The following is an 18,324-nucleotide window of genomic DNA, read 5'->3' on the forward strand; positions in this document are numbered from 1 at the left end:
GCGGCTTTTTTGCAGGTGTTAGGTTTTTTTTCAGCTCAAACAGCCCCATTGTTTTCTATGGGGGAATCGTGCACGAGCACGTTTTTGAGGCTGGCCGCATCCGTAAGCAACTCTGGTATCGAGAGTTGAAGTTGCGTTAAATATGCTATACGCTCCTTTTTTGGAGCCTAACGCAGCCATTCTGTGGACTCTCAATACCAGAGTTATTTTAAAGGTGCGGCCAGAAAAAAGCCAGCGTTAGCTACGCGGGTCGTTACCGACAAAACTCTAAATCTAGCCGTATGTTTCTGTGACAACACTGGGTCCAAGAGTAGCCCTTCATACCATGCAGAAAGAACCCAAATCCCCTATCATATTAAGATTTTGTGATCATTGGTCCAAAAGAGGCCATTACTTATTTGTACAGGGAACTATGGCAGTTTACATAAGACATTTTCCTATGTGTAATGCAATATTAATAGTTAAAAATAGAGCTTTTTTTAAATGTATTTACTGTTTGTTTTACAGGCAGGGTAGTCTGCAAATTAATTTAATTCTAGGAAGGCATTATTTGCATGTTTTTTTAAGTTGTGTGATCTTATTGCCATACAGTATATGTAAATATGAACAACTATTTATGGAAATGATTGATTTCAATATGGCTGTAATGTTACATTCATTAACCTCAATAAAAAAAACTTTAAAAAACCCAAAAAACTTTGCTCCTTGTACAGCAACCAACAATTTAAAGGGACATTAAACACTTTGAGATGGTAATATAAAATGATAAATTGTATATAATAAAACAACTCTGCAATATACTTTCATTATTTATTTTGTCCTCTTTGCCTGTAATTCCATTCAGAAAATATAACCTTTTCAGTTCCTGTTAGAAATGGAAGTGCAGAACACTGTTAAATCCAGCACAACCATTGGCTGCACACTCTAGTGACGTATTTATAACTGACCCTAATTGGCCACAGCAGAGAAGGTAACCTAAGTTACAGTTAACAATTAGATTATAAGCGCTAGAGAAGAACAGACCGGCTTAACTACTGAATTCCCCTCCAGGAAAGCAAGAAATCGAGAGCAAAAGGTCAGAAGGTAGTTAAGCGCTAAGAGCAAGGTTTGTGGGAGGATGTTATATATCTATAGATAAAACTATATATCGGTGTATATAGTGGATATAAAATCTAATACTGGATAGGTGATAAGTGCTGTGTACGTACCAGTATTTGGAAATAAATATATAAAGTGAATAAAAGATAAAGGAAGCAAGAAAAGTACAATTGTGGATACAATTTATTTAAAATAGGTTTAAAAACAATATATCAAATATGTGACAGTTAAAACATTTGTATCTAAAAGTATAGGGACGTCTCCCTTATTCGTTACTGTTTAGTAACACTTGGTAAAAGAGATCAAATGGCAGTGTAAAGTACTTGCGTTTTAAATTGCTGTTAGCAACTGTGAGATGAAAATGTATCTCCTTAGATGTTCAGTAGAGATTCGAAGTAGCAGTCGGGTAGTGGCCGCGTTGTATGCGGTTTGGCGTGGCGTTACCAGATGGTATTGATTTGCGCCTTTTTTGTAGCCGGTGTGACGTCACTAAAGCCGGTTGTGTGCGGCGTTTCTGTGGTAGCCCCTATTCCGCAAAAAATTGTGGAAGTCTTGGGGGAGTAAACTGTGGAACTTGGCGGTCAAAATACAGCAGAGAAGGTAACCTAAGTTACAACATGGCAGCTCCCAGTGTTTTATAGACACTAAAACTTTACACTTATTTTGTCACTTTTTAAACAACTAATGAAACATCTACATGTTAGTCATGGACTAATCTTTTCTTTGAATGCATCATTCTATCTAGCATGTATTTAGTGTTTAATGTCCCTTTAATCCCTTGCGCAAAACTGGACATATGTACATCACACATTTTTTTGCCCAGCGTACTGTGTTGATGACACAGAATCTATGTCCAACACAGATGTGCAAGCTGCAGTCCCCACTGTCAGCTTAGACTGGAGCTGGGGGCAGAAGGCATCTGCTTTCATATGGTAAGGGACCACTTATTGTGCTCCCTTACCATATGAAGCCAGATCGCTGAATTGTTACAGAGAGTGACACTGTCTGTGTCCATCGTGCTGAAGAGGGAGGGGGCGGGTGGCCCAGCGGAAAGGGAGTGGTGGAGTTCCATACACAACAGAAACGCAAGGCAGGGGAGAGGGAGGGGACTATGGTACTATATAGGCTGAAGGGGGGACCCTACAGTAATAACTTGGAGGGGGAGATGGAGAAGGGGGCTGCTACACTACAGAAAGAAAGAAAAAAAGGCTACTGGCAAACTGGCTGCAAGTAACAATTGGCAGTGGCAGTAGGAGGTCAAAAAGAGCTGATCAGGGAGGTGGGATTACTACACTACAGAAAATAAAGAAATATAATATATATATATATATATATATATATGTATATATATATATATATATATATATATATATATATATATATATATATATATATATATATATATATATATATATATGTATAAAGCCCTAAACTGCATACTGGCAATCTATTTGTCAGTACCCAAGAAGGTGGTAACCATGAGGGGGGGGGGGGCTGAGAGGTGTTCAGGGGGTAATCTATGCACAACAGAAAAAATAACCTTTAAAGCTACCAGAAGAGTTAAGGGGTTACTTAACTGCCAGGAATTTCAGAAGCCGGTGCACATCTGCAATTAACAAGCAGTCTAATTGCCAACCATACATATCTCATGTTTGTGAACATAGGGAGACCCTGGAGAAGCTTTTTCAAACATTTGTCTATGCAGTAATTGTGTGTAAATAATTTCAGTGAGCAACCCAGTTTGCTTGCCAAGTTTTTCTCTGAAATTCAGACAGTGAAGGGATAAACAAAGACAACACAGCGTTTACCCAAACTCCTGAAATATATGTAATAGTGACTACAGAAATAGTGTAGCACTAACTAAAAATGTACTAATACGACTGATTAGTTAGTGCTCTCGAGGCATCTGGCACGTAACTCAATGCTTTACACAATACTCGCGCCTCCAGCAGTTTACAGGTTAAATCTCCTCCTACCAACACGAACACATTTTCCCTTATACACTATAACTGAAACCTCCGATGCCGGGAAAGTCATCCTTCTCATGTTTACGTCACATCACACTAGACCTACCACCGCACTAGTTCGTGTCTGTAGCTAGGCGCCCGACCATTCCTATTGGTTGTTCCGCTCATAGGGTGAGCTCTGCTCACCTGGAAAGCGAGATTCGATTGGCTTAATATTTGATGGGCGTGTCTAGGAACGCGTATGTTTCACGAAATCCCGCCTTTTGCTCATTACCATTGAAAGTTCCACCTACAGGGATGATGCCACTTTTGCTTGTTGCCTGGCAACAGCTGCTGAGGCTGAGCGCCTGTCTTACACAATGCTTGTTGCATCCATCTTCATGCAAATTGACAACGAGCAGCAGAGAGTGAGCACCGTTACAGTAAATAAAATGGTCACCATTTAGTATTGTATATAGAAAGTATATGCAACTCCAGAGCCTAAAGGTGTGTGAGGCAGCAATAGGTGTGAGGAAAGGGGTAGGTACTACATGAGTTGCAAACAGCTGGTGATGCAGCCTGACAGCTATAGTACACACCCCCTGCATAGAAACAAATGCTCAGCTGCCTCCAGCACTGTTGGCAGAGTCTGATCACATGTGAATGAAGAGGACTGAAGACTCAATGCCCTTCATGTACAACTAATTTATTACATAGCAGAACAGGATTTTTTTTGTTACACTGGACTCTTTATAACGACTTTAAAAAAAGGAATTTAAACATTTTATTGTTTTATATGATTTCATCACATTGGAATCAGCACAATACAGACCATTAAAATATAGATTTATATACGAATTTGGACTTTGAATTGTCGGTACCATCCCCTGCATCCTCTACACCACACCATGTGGACCTTCCTTGGGGTCGCTACTTTTACCTACGTGTACAAGAAGTGCGATGACTTACTGACCTCCCAGCGCCTGGAGCTGGTGGTTGCCGGACTGCTGTGCTGTACCGCTGGGCTGGTTCTGTCTGCGCTGCGCTATAGAGGGAGGCTGGGCACGCAGAAAGATAAGACGGGGGCACCGGGACTCGTTTCCCGTTTATTAAACACGAACGGGACAGTGCAACCCGCAGGCCGGGGGCAGAAGGAGGTCAGGAAGGTATGTGACCCAGATGGTACTGATACATGTGTATACTCTTCTGCCGTGTCTGTATACATTATCTATCTAATCTGTCTATGTCTCTACTGTATATGTCTATAGGTGTCTGTCTGGTATCTGTCTATCATCTATTTATCTATGTCTCTACTGTATATGTCTATAGGTGTCTGGTATCTGTCTATCATCTATTTATCTATGTCTCTACTGTATATGTCTATCTACTGTATAATATCTATCTATCTATATCTATCTATGTCTCTACTGTATATGTCTATCTACTGTATAATATCTATCTATCTATATCTATCTATGTCTCTACTGTATATGTCTATAGGTGTCTGGTATCTGTCTATCATCTATTTATCTATGTCTCTACTGTATATGTCTATCTACTGTATAATATCTATCTATCTATATCTATCTATGTCTCTACTGTATATGTCTATCTACTGTATAATATCTATCTATCTATCTATCTATATCTATCTATGTCTCTACTGTATATGTGTATAGGTGTCTGTCTGGTATCTATCTGTCTATAATCTATTTATCTATGTCTCTACTCTACTGTATATGTCTATCTACTCTATAATTATCTATCTATGTCTCTACAGTATATGTCTATCCACTGTATAATTAATATCTATCTATCTATCTATCTATCTATCTATATATCTATCTACTGTATATGTCTATCTACTGTATAATATCTATAAAGGTGTCTGGTATCTATCTATCTATCTATCTATCTATCTATCTATCTATCTATCTATCTATCTATCTATCTATCTATCATCTATCTATGTTTCTACTGTATATGTCTATAGGTGTCTGTCTGGTATCTGTCTATCATCTATTTATCTATGTCTCTACTGTATATGTCTATCTACTGTATAATATATATCTATCTGTCTAGCTATCTATGTCTCCACTGTATATATCTATCTATCTATTGTATAATATCTATATAGGTGTCTGTCTGGTATCTATCTATTTATCTGTCTATCTATATATCTATGTCTCTACTGTATATGTCTATCTACTGTATAATATCCATATATGTGTCTATCTGGTATCTATCTGTCTGTCTATCAGCCGTCTGGCGGCCAAGTGCATCATCGTGTTTTTAATCTCTTTGTGTAATTTAATCTGTAACCTATCTATGCCACATATAATTATTGTCCAACATCACAGTCAGTGGGTCAGAATACCCTGAGCATTATATATATATATATATATATATATATATATATATATATATATATATATACCTGTGTATATATATATGTGTGTGTGTGTGTTATGTATATTTTCTGTTTGATGTTTGTCCCACCCTCCTTTCATTGCACTTAACAAATGCACATATTATTCATTTTATTGTGCATAAACCAGCTATTAAAAGGCTTCTGACAGTACAAATAATATGACATATCTACAACACAAAAGGTAATATACTGCTCTCATACTGTGGCCTCAAATGACCAAGCATGCAGTATCTGAAGCCACCATGAAAAAGAAAAGTCTACTTCAATATTCTGTATGCCTGACCAGTGAACTACAGACTTGTAGGCTGACATCCCCTTTCTATAGTATAGCAGATACAGTGTGTATAATATGCCCATTTGTTGTATTTTTGTAGACATACACTATCTATCTATCTATCTATCTATCTATCTATCTATCTATCTATCTATCTATCTATCTATCTATCTATCTATCTCTGTCAGTCTATCTTTCAATCTAGCTCTGTCTTATGGCAAACATTGAATTTTAGTTCTCACTGAAATACCAAAAAGCAGATAAACTGTTGATTTAAAGGCTCATTTAAATGGACACCTGCATCCTCCCTCGCAAGGTGCCAGATACTAGTCCAGTTCTTAAAATAAACATGGCACCATCTCAATGATGTCACCTAATTAACTTCAACATGTTAACATTTAGGAGGATGACTAAGTAGAAGTTTCAGATTTTCATTAAGCAACCACACAGCTGCCTACGGCAAAAGTGTTGCTAAATGCTTAATTCTGAAACCGGATAGGTGTAACAACTGTAACAGACTTTGTATTTGTCAGTTTTTATGTTATTATGATCAAGATACAGTATTGTATTCATTTTTCCAATCCGGCTCCTTGCAAAAATATCTGCCCTAACACTAGAACAAGATATATTTTTTGATGCAAATTCCGTGCTGGCAGTAACATTCTGTCCTCATTAAGAGAAAATACTCTTTCAATATTTACACAATTTCTCAAGTGAACAGAAAAATGGCACTTAAAGGGACATGAAACCCAAAAATTTTCTTTCATAATTCAGATAGAGAACACAATTTTAAACAACTTTCTAATTCACTTCTATTATCTAATCTGTTTTATTCTATTGGTATCATTTGCTGAATGAGCAGCAATGCACTAATGGTTTCTAACTGAACAAATGGGTGAGCCAATCACAATCAGTATATATATATATAGGCAGCCACCAATTAACAGCTATAACCTAGGCTCTCTGCTGCTCCTGAACTTGCCTAGATAAACATTTCAGCAAAGGATAACAAGAGAAGGAAGCTAATTAAATAATAGCAGTAAATTGGAAAGTTGTTTGAAATGGTATTCTCTATCTGAATCATGAAAGAAACAATTTGGGTTTCATGTCCCTTTAAACAGTTCATCACAAAACTATTTGTTATAGTTTCTCACTGGAATTGTCCAATATGTCTTCAATCCATTGTGAGAGAAAGTAATCTTTAAAGGGACACAAAACCCCCCAAAATCTTTAGTGATTAAGATAGAACATACCATTTTAAACAACTTTCCATTTTACTTCTGTTATCTGATTTGCTTTGTTCTTTTGGTATCCTTTGTTGAGAAGCATGCCTAGGTAGGTGCAGGAGCAGGGAGCTAGCTGCTGGTTGGTGGCTGCACATGTACACCTCTTATTATTGGCTTACCAATGTGTTCAGCTAGCTCCCAGTAGTGCATCGATGCTCCTTTTAATAAAGGATTCCAAGAGAATAAAGCATATTTGATAATAGAAATTAATTGGAAAATTGTTTAAAGTTGTATGCTCTATCTGAATCATGAAATAACAATTTTGTGTTTCATGTCCCTTTAAAGACTTGCAGTGATTTCTAAATAGAAAGAATTGAGCTTCTACATAAACATTTCTCCAAAACTAGTGTAATAAGTATAGGATCAAAAAGGCAAAGCACATAGGGAATCCTTTTATGATGTAGTATAAAGTTATATAGTGTGTCTAATATCCTGCAGACAGAAGAATTCCACTCATATTTTATAACCTCAACCCAAATCTGAAGTATTGTAAGAGAATATGTGAAATACTATGTTATTCTCCAGGTAAAATGTATTAGTACAGGTACTGTTCCAAACGCTTATGTAGAGAGGTTAAAACTGCCACTATAGAGAAATAGTGTTGATAATCATAACGTAAGGCAATTTTTACATCATTTTTAGAGGCTACCTTACCAATGTACTTAAAAAGAATGTATCTATATTATTTCACACTGCAGGTTAACAATGCATGTATATATTTGTGTTTGTGCTTGTGTGTGTGTTTGTATATGAGTGTGTATGCATGTGTCATTAGTGTGTGCGTATAAGTGTTTGTATGTGAGTATGCATGCATGTGTAGTTAGTGTGTGCGTGTAAGTGTTTGTATGTGAGTATGCATGCATTAGTGTATGTGTGTGTGTTTGTATGTGAGTATAAATGCATGTGTCATTAGTGTGTGCGTGTAAGTGTTTGTATGTGAGTATGCATGCATTAGTGTATGTGTGTGAGTATGCATGTGTCATTAGTGTGTGCGTATAAGTGTTTGTATGTGAGTATGCATGCATGTGTCGTTAGTGTGTGCGTGTAAGTGTTTGTATGTGAGTATGCATGCATTAGTGTATGTGTGTGTGTTTGTATGTGAGTATAAATGCATGTGTCATTAGTGTGTGCGTGTAAGTGTTTGTATGTGAGTATGCATGCATTAGTGTATGTGTGTGTGTTTGTATGTGAGTATGCATTCATGTGTCATTAGTGTGTGCGTGTAAGTGTTTGTATGTAAGTATGCATGCATTAGTGTATGTGTGTGTTTGTATGTGAGTATGCATGCATGTGTCATTAGTGTGTGTGTATGAGTGTTTGTATGGGAGTATGCATAAATGTGTCATTAGTGTGTTTGTATGTGAGTATGCATGCATGTGTCATTAGTGTGTGCGTATTCGTGTTTGTATGTGAGTATGCATGCATGTGTCATTAGTGTGTTCGTATAAGTGTTTGTATATGAGTATGCATGCATGTGTCATTAGTGTGTGCATATAAGTGTTTGTATGTGAGTATGCATGCATGTGTCATTAGTGTGTGCGTATACGTGTTTGTATGTTAGTATTCATGCATGTGTCATTAGTGTGTGTATGAGTGTTTGTATGCATGTGTCATTAGTGTGTGTATGAGTGTTTGTATGTGAGTATGCATGCATGTGTCATTAGTGTGTGCGTATAAGTGTTTGTATGTGAGTATGCATGCATGTGTCATTAGTGTGTGTATGAGTGTTTGTATGCATGTGTCATTAGTGTGTGTATGAGTGTTTGTATGTGAGTATGCATGCATGTGTCATTAGTGTGTGCGTATAAGTGTTTGTATGTTAGTATTCATGCATGTGTCATTAGTGTGTGTATGAGTGTTTGTATGCATGTGTCATTAGTGTGTGTATAAGTGTTTGTATGTGAGTATGCATGCATGTGTCATTAGTGTGTGCGTATAAGTGTTTGTATGTGAGTATGCATGCATGTGTCATTAGTGTGTGGGTATGAGTGTTTGTATGTGAGTATGCATGCATGTGTCATTAGTGTGTGGGTATAAGTGTTTGTATGTGAGTGCATGCATGTGTCATTAGTGTGTGGGTATAAGTGTTTGTATGTGAGTATGCATGCATGTGTCATTAGTGTGTGGGTATAAGTGTTTGTATGTGAGTGCATGCATGTGTCATTAGTGTGTGGGTATAAGTGTTTGTATATGAGTATGCATGCATGTGTCGTTAGTGTGTGGGTATAAGTGTTTGTACGTGAGTATGCATGCATGTGTCATTAGTGTGTGGGTATGAGTGTTTGTATGTGAGTATGCATGCATGTGTCATTAGTGTGTGGGTATAAGTGTTTTTTATGTGAGTATGCATGCATGTGTCATTAGTGTGTGGGCATAAGTGTTTGTATGTGAGTATGCATGCATGTGTCATAGATAGACATTAAAACTGAGACCCTGCCACAGGATATTAGGAATAAGGGCTACATCATTTCATAGAAGATAATTTACAAAAACCTTAAAAAAAACTGAGCCATTGTAGGTGCAAGATGATACAAATAAACACGTTTATTGGGATCATCATGTAACTAGTGGGTTAATTATATATTTGGTTGAGCTAGACAAGGTTGTTTAAACCTGAAAATCAAAGCTGATGATAAAGTTTACTTACAAGAGTATTACTTTTCATTCTCCTTATGCAAACATTCAGCTCAACAATGAAGAAATTCAGCTCTCATGAGCATTATGCAATCTGTGTTTTCCCTCTTACAACTAGGGTTGCCACCTCGGCCATGTTTTCCTGGACACATGCTGCAGGGTATGCAGGGAGGAACATGAATAGTGCTGTTCAGGATAACTATTTGTGTGCTATCCAAGGGTGCAATTCATGTTCCCCTCTGCACACCCTACAACATGTGTGACTCAAAAGGGTCCAGGATAACATGGTAGTGGTGGCAACCTTACTTTCAACACTGCAGCACAGCTTTTTGCAACAGGCTTATTGAATGGAGAAAACATTCAGCATTAAAATGTTTTTCTTGTAATTAAAGTGGATATTCATTAGTATATATTCCGCAAATTCTCTCCTGCAGTAATCCATATACACTGGTTAATCTGTTCTTTCAAGTGTATGACATTTATTTTCACTTAAAGGGACACTCAAGTCAAAATACACTTTTATGATTCAGAAAGAGCATGCAGTTTTAAGACACTTTCCCATTTACTTCCATTATTGAATTTTGCACAGTCTTTTTATATTCATACTTTCTGGAGCACTAGATCCTACCGAGCATGTGATTGGCTGATGTCTGTCACATGATACAGGGGGCCAGAAAATGGGAGAAAAAATGAATTTGTCAGAAAAAAATTCTACTGCTTATTTGCAATTCAGAGTAGGTGACAAATCATTGTCTTTTTATTATGCTATTGTTATGTGATTCTACTGCATTGAGCGGTCTTTTAAACAAATTTCTTTAAACAAAATTGCAGCAATTACACATTTAACTGAAACGGTTACACTACAAATGAACTTGCTTTTGCTTCTAGTTTAGTATATATACATTTTCTGTCAGCTAAATAAGTGTATTGTGAATTTTGAGCAAACGTCACCTGCATACAGCTGACAAGATTAATCAGCTAGACCAGCTTGTGTCTTTCACAAGAATTGTGGGAGAGCATCAGACATACCCTGGGAACTCCCCTGTTCAGCCCGGGGAACTTCCCTGTACTTCCCACTTCCTGAAGCTGCCAGTTTTATTTTACAAATAGAACAAATACAAAGTGTGGTGTAATTTGTAAAAGATACACAGAAATATACAAAGTATGGTCCTAATTTGTTAAAGTAACACAGAAACATTCAATGCATTCTCAGAATTTGTGAAATCACTGTTGTATCTAAATCTAAATGCATTAAAATACAAAATAGAAAGCGCAAAGCTTGAATGCAATACAATTTAAAGGACCCAGTCTGAAGTGTAAAGTAATAAAAAATATTAAGTACAAAATGTAAATGTAACAAAACTCTCATGTTGTGCAGAGCTATATTGCATTGAGTTTGTCTTTCCTTCACATACAGAAGTGCATAGAACGCCCCTTAGAGTACTGTATAGAAAAATTTGCTTGTCTAGAATTTTGCCAAGAGAGCGGATAGCTTTATGGGAGGCATCTGTCATCTCTTTTGGGACTTCCAGGTTCCGCCCTTTTTCTTACAGCATTTAGTAAGTTCAGCCCCTGTGAAGTCTGTACTATAATTTCTCTCCAAGCAGGCCCTATATGTAGGGGTATCTTCAACCTCTTAGTGGAAAGATCAATAGAATCAATAAAATAACATAATGTAAGCTTGAAATCTAAATGTAATCTAAAAATAATAATTTTATTTTTAAAACCTGATCCTATTTTTGACCTTGCAGGGCAAAGTAGAAAATCGCAAATTAGATTCCACACAGACAGATGGTTCCACGGCTTCTGCTACTGCTAATTGTGATCCTGAAGTTATCATTGTTGGATCTGGTGTTCTTGGCTCTGCACTTGCCGCAGTGCTATCTAGGGATGGGAGAAAAGTGGCAGTCATAGAAAGAGACTTGAAGGAACCTGATCGGATAGTTGGAGAGTTACTGCAGCCTGGTGGATATAAAGCTCTTCGAGACTTAGGTCTTGGTGGTAAGTACCATAGATTTTTGTAGATAAGAAACATAGATACTAAATTTTGACAACAGGTAAAAGCTGGATGACCCAAATTGTGTGCACATGTAGGACTTTCAAATGCTCCTAGACTTTGTTTTAAAAAACCCTATAATTATTCTATAAAGATTTAAAGTTACTGATTGATGAAAATTAAGAAGTATTATTGTGGTTAAGGTTAGAGTTAATTACTTGTATTATAAAGAGGGCAACATTTCAGTGGACACATTTTGTTAGTGGGGACACTTTGACATTTGCAAAATATTAGGTGTGAGATTGTGGCAGCTGTAATGTTACAGTTCTGTATTACTATGGTAGAAAACAACTATTTTGGGATATTTACCATGTTCAGTACAGTGTATATATCGTGTGTATATTTTTAGATGCGGTTGAAGGTCTGGATGCTCATGTTGTGCATGGGTACATTGTCCATGATATTGAAAGTAAAGCAGAGGTGGAGATTTCTTACCCACTGAATGACGACAAGCAGCCACAGTGTGGAAGAGCATTTCACCATGGGCGCTTCATCATGGGACTCCGAAAAATTGCCATGGCAGAAGCTAAGTAAGTACCAAATCAGCTGACTCTCTCTGGTGCTCCCTACCCTCTCACCCTCTCAAAGGGGTCAGTTTATCATATCTAGGCACTGTGTTTTCAATGTTCTCTATGAGCTAGATTACAAGTGGAGCGAATTCGTGAGCTCAATAGTGATTTATACTAGAATGATTACCGCAATTTCAGGGCTCTGGTTAACTGTGTCACAAAACAAATAAAAAATACATTTAGAAGTACAGTTACACTCATAATAATACTATCTAATAAAAATAATTAAAAAAAAAATCCAATAAAAAGTTATAAGGGCTTATATGAGACTGCAAAGGGCTTTAACATAGAGATGCATACATACACATGTCTAAATATGTATATGTGTGTGTGTACATATAAACATATAAATATATATGTTTATATGTGAGTACCTATGTATTTATATGTGTATATATGTATTTACAGACATATATACACATATAAACACATAAATACATATGTACACATGTGTGTGTGTGTATGTATATATATATATATATATATATATATATATATATATATATATATATATATATATATATATATATATATATATGTACATTGGAGCCCGTTGCAGTCAAGTAGATGAAAAAATTAAAGATCATATTTATGCAATATTCATGTTTAATAAACTGTTATACTGTGTATGTACTGTAAACATTTTACATTCCAATGTTCTTCACATAAGGGGAATATGCTCTATGTATTTTTAAATAGATATTCCTATATATAGCTGTATATGTCTATACCTATATATAATCATGTATATATAAAGGTATAAATATATATTTGTGCAAAAATCCATCAGCTATACATAGAACATATTCCTCTATGTGAAGAACACTGTATTATGAAATATGCAATATTATCTTCTTATTTTGCGCTTTTAAATAACCGTGTTTGTGTTTGCGCGACTTGCAGGTACTGGTTCAAAAATTGGGTATTTTGTTAGCTGGTGCAAGGATGAGGAGAGAGTAAGTGGGAAAAAGAGAAAAGGCTAGTGAGGGGAGGGAAGAGAGAGCACGGGTAGAGGGGAAAGAGGGAGAAGCAGCGAGCAAAAGAGTTGAAGGGATAGAGGTGCAATGTAGTTAATGAAAGGAGACTAAGGTTTGAGGGCATATAATTGAATGAGAGGTTTAAGGACCATAAAATAATTGTCTGAAGGACTTTCTGAAAGTTCTATTATTTTTAGCACTTATATTTTAAACATTTTGCCATTAAAAGTGTTTTGTATTTTATATGCAGGGGCATCTTATATGCCAAATAGGAATCTTATAGGCTAATGTATGAAGTGGCTCAAAGAAGTATAGAATTAGACAACATATAGGAATATTTAGCTTTCATTTTTCTTAAACTATTTACAGTCACAGATAATCTTTGATTAAAACTGCTTGTTGTAGTCCACCATAAATCTCCCATTTAACTGCTACCAACTATATTAGAGTAGTATGTCTTGGCCCAGCATTTATTTCTCTGAAATATGCTTCCCTTTGTACATTCATGTATTATATTGTATCATGACTATTCTAATGATATTGTATCATGACTATTCTAAAAGAAAAACGTTATTATCCTATATACCACAAAGTAGTAAAGAGACGAGTGCTGCAGAGATTTTCTTTAAAATGCCAATTGTCCCTGTTTTTCTGCTAAGAACCTAACTAATATTTAAAAAGCCATTTGAATTGTTAATTGAAACTCAGCGCTTAATTTTATTTCATGCTATTTTCTTGATATCAGCACTAAATACATTGAAGGGACTGTGCAGCAGCTAATTGAAGAAGATGACTCCATACAAGGAGTGCAATACAAAGACAAAGAAACTGGAGATATTAAGGTAACACAGCTTACATAAGTATTACATATTTAACGGAATATGCTTTATGTCTACATTTAAAGGTGCTATATCAAAATCTATTTTGTTTTAAGCAATTATTACAATATAAAACTCTCAAATCTTTATTCTAACGAGCACAGGAAATTGAATGGTACCATTGTAATGTTAGAGTTATTTTGTATATTGTCATCTGTAATAAGACTATTAGAGATTTGACTGTTTTAATGTAAAATTGCATAACTTTTGCCTTTTTGTTTTGCCTCTCATCAAAGTCTGTATTCTTTTATGATGAAACAAAACAAAAAAACAATATAAAACTCTCTGTTACAGAAAAGGGCTGTGACATATTGCTACACAGTGCTTGTTTAGGAAATGTGCAAAACATTGAAAACCTAGGTAACAGATTTTGCACAATTTTTATTAGTGATGCACCGAAATGGAAATTCTGGACCGAAACCGAATCCGAAAATCCGGGATGCACTTGGCCAAAAACCGAAACTGATACCAAAAATGTATTTTTTCAAATTATTTTCAAATTATTTTTTTTTAGTTTTTTTTTTTTTTTGCATAATTAGAGCCAATAAAAAAAGCCCACACTTTTATTGAAAGTAACACACTAAAATTGGACAAAAATATCTTAAAACAATAATATGCTACACAATAATTTTACCAAGAAAAAAAAAAACCAGGCAAAAAATAATGCCATTTTCGACCAAAATGTTTCTGCGACCAAACTTTTGGTGCATCCCTACTTAAAACAATTATAAATATCAATATACTGTATTATTCTTCATTTAGTTCTATGTAACATAATCATATTTAACATTTTTTTTTTACCAATTATCCAAATAAAGTATAATCCTAGAAAACTCATATGCACAACAGTAAGTGAAGTAATAAACTTAAACAGCAGCTCTAGGCTAGCATCAAATTTCAAATATGCTACACAATAATTTTACCGAAACTAACAGGCAAAAAAACCGAAAACCGAAATAGCCAAAAATGCCATTTTCGGCCGAAACTTTCTGCGGCCGAAATTTTGGTGCATCCCTAATTTTTATATAACAGCAAAAGGTGTTTAATGTTTCTTTAATGTGAATGATTTGGGTTATATGAAATAGTAACTAAACTTTACAGGGAGTGCAGAATTATTAGGCAAATGAGTATTTTGACCACATCATCCTCTTTATGCATGTTGTCTTACTCCAAGCTGTATAGGCTCGAAAGCCTACTACCAATTAAGCATATTAGGTGATGTGCATCTCTGTAATGAGAAGGGGTGTGGTCTAATGACATCAACACCCTATTTCAGGTGTGCATAATTATTAGGCAACTTCCTTTCCTTTGGCAAAATGGGTCAAAAGAAGGACTTGACAGGCTCAGAAAAGTCAAAAATAGTGAGATATCTTGCAGAGGGATTCAGCACTCTTAAAATTGCAAAGCTTCTGAAGCGTGATCATCGAACAATCAAGTGTTTCATTCAAAATAGTCAACAGGGTCGCAAGAAGCGTGTGGAGAAACCAAGGTGCAAAATAACTGCCCATGAACTGAGAAAAGTCAAGCGTGCAGCTGCCAAGATGCCACTTGCCACCAGTTTGGCCATATTTCAGAGCTGCAACATCACTGGAGTGCCCAAAAGCACAAGGTGTGCAATACTCAGAGACATGGCCAAGGTAAGAAAGGCTGAAAGACGACCACCACTGAACAAGACACACAAGCTGAAACGTCAAGACTGGGCCAAGAAATATCTCAAGACTGGTTTTTCTAAGGTTTTATGGACTGATGAAATGAGAGTGAGTCTTGATGGGCCAGATGGATGGGTCCGTGGCTGGATTGGTAAAGGGCAGAGAGCTCCAGTCCGACTCAGACGCCAGCAAGGTGGAGGTGGAGTACTGGTTTGGGCTGGTATCATCAAGATGAGCTTGTGGGGCCTTTTCGGGTTGAGGATGGAGTCAAGCTCAACTCCCAGTCCTACTGCCAGTTTCTGGAAGACGCCTTCTTCAAGCAGTGGTACAGGAAGAAGTCTGCATCCTTCAAGAAAAACATGATTTTCATGCAGGACAATGCTCCATCACACGCGTCCAAGTACTCCACAGCGTGGCTGGCAAGAAAGGGTATAAAAGAAGAAAATTTAATGACATGGCCTCCTTGTTCACCTGATCTGAACCCCATTGAGAACCTGTGGTCCATCATCAAATGTGAGATTTACAAGGAGGGAAAAAAGTACACCGCTCTGAACAGTGTCTGGGAGGCTGTGGTTGCTGCTGCACGCAATGTTGATGGTGAACAGATCAAAACACTGACAGAATCCATGGATGGCAGGCTTTTGAGTGTCCTTGCAAAGAAAGGTGGCTATATTGGTCACTGATTTGTTTTTGTTTTGTTTTTGAATGTCAGAAATGTATATTTGTGAATGTTGAGATGTTATATTGGTTTCACTGGTAAAAATAAATAATTGAAATGGGTATATATTTGTTTTTTGTTAAGTTGCCTAATAATTATGCACAGTAATAGTCACCTGCACACACAGATATCCCCCTAAAATAGCTAAAACTAAAAACAAACTAAAAACTACTTCCAAAAATATTCAGCTTTGATATTAATTAGTTTTTGGGTTCATTGAGAACATGGTTGTTGTTCAATAATAAAATTAATCCTCAAAAATACAACTTGCCTAATAATTCTGCACTCCCTGTACAGTTACAAAACCATTAGGAGACACTGTGGGAGTGTTGGAAAAGAAAAGTTTTCTTAGCTACATTTCCCCCCTCATAATTATGCAGTATCATGCACAGAATTCAGATCCAACATAAATGCAGCTGTACCACTATACCAAAATACTTGCTTTATTCAAGGAGAAAGAAGCATAAAATCACAAACTACTATTCAGCCACATGTTCTTAGCCATGTCTATGGTCATGTAGCCCGAGTAGTAGTCTTTGACTTAATGCTTCTTTCCACCCAATAAAGCAAGTATTTTTGGTATAACAGTACCGCTGCTTTTATATTGGATCTTAAGTTGGTGTTTATTCAGTGACTCCTGCTGCATGCATGCTATGTGGATATAGGTGCTGGACTAACATTTTTTATTTGGATGCTCATAATTCAGGGTATGCTGTCTACAATATTTATTAATACATTTGAAACTTGATCATAAATCCAACTGTTGTAAATTTAACTGTGTCTTTATGTTATAGGAACTCCGAGCACCTTTGACTGTTGTTGCTGATGGACTTTTCTCCAAGTTTAGAAAGAATCTAATTACTGGCAATGTCACAGTATCGTCACATTTTGTTGGCTGTATTTTGAAGGTAGGAATTTAAAATAATGTTTATGATGTTGTGTTCTATATTCTGTTAAAGAGTTAAATAAAAATTCATGCTTTGGTTACTGAACAGTCTACACCAGAATTGTTATTGTTTAAAAAGATAGATAATACCTTTTTTACCCATACCCTAGTTTTGCATAACTAACAAAGTTATATAAATACACTTTTTACCTCAGTGATTATCCTGTATCTACGCCTCTACAAACTGCCCCCTTATTTCAGTTCTTTTGACAAACATCCATTTTAGCCAATCAAAACTGGTTCACTGGAACTTCACATGCTTGAGCACAGTGCTATCTATATGACACACATGAACTAACACCCTCTAGTGGTGAAAAACGGTCAAAATGCCCTGAGAGGAGAGGCGGCCTTCAAGGACTTAGAAATTAGCATATGAACCTCCTAGGTTTAGCTTTCAACTAAGAATACCAAGAGAACAAAGCAAAATTGGTGATAAAAGTAAATTGGAAAATTGTTTAAAATTACATTCTATATCTGAATCATGAAAGTTTATTTTGGACTAGACTGTCCCTTTAAAGTCAGTAAACGTCATTTAAAGGGACAGTCAAGTCCAAAAAAAAACTTTCATGATTTAAATAGGGAATGCAATTTTAAACAACTTTCCAAATTACTTTTATCACCAAGTTTGCTTTGTTCTCTTGGTATTCTTAGTTGAAAGCTAAACCTAGGAGGTTCATATGCTAATTTCTTAGACCTTGAAGACTGCCTATAATCTGAATGCATTTTTACCACTTGAGGGCATTAGTTCATGTGTTTCATATAGATAACATTGAACTCATGCATGTGAAGTTACCCTGGAGTGAGCACTGATTGGCTAAAATTCAAGTTTGTCAAAAGAACTGAAATAGGGGGGCAGTTTGCC

At 36.2% G+C, this 18,324-nt stretch overlaps 1 protein-coding gene across 1 annotated transcript in view; it reads left to right on the top strand.

The window, feature by feature from the left end:
* Positions 1 to 3,682: 3,682 nt before the first annotated feature.
* The window catches only part of SQLE (squalene epoxidase), a 44,234-nt gene continuing 29,592 nt past the window's right edge, over positions 3,683 to 18,324 (top strand). The window contains exons 1-5 of the mRNA XM_053715347.1: positions 3,683 to 4,210; positions 11,421 to 11,670; positions 12,075 to 12,255; positions 14,017 to 14,113; positions 17,311 to 17,424. Of these exons, the coding sequence (XP_053571322.1) occupies positions 3,953 to 4,210; positions 11,421 to 11,670; positions 12,075 to 12,255; positions 14,017 to 14,113; positions 17,311 to 17,424 (900 nt within the window). The 5' untranslated portion in view covers positions 3,683 to 3,952. The remainder of the gene's footprint in view (positions 4,211 to 11,420; positions 11,671 to 12,074; positions 12,256 to 14,016; positions 14,114 to 17,310; positions 17,425 to 18,324) is intronic.

This window comes from Bombina bombina, chromosome 5 (assembly GCF_027579735.1).
Source record: "Bombina bombina isolate aBomBom1 chromosome 5, aBomBom1.pri, whole genome shotgun sequence".
Taxonomy (NCBI): domain Eukaryota; kingdom Metazoa; phylum Chordata; class Amphibia; order Anura; family Bombinatoridae; genus Bombina; species Bombina bombina.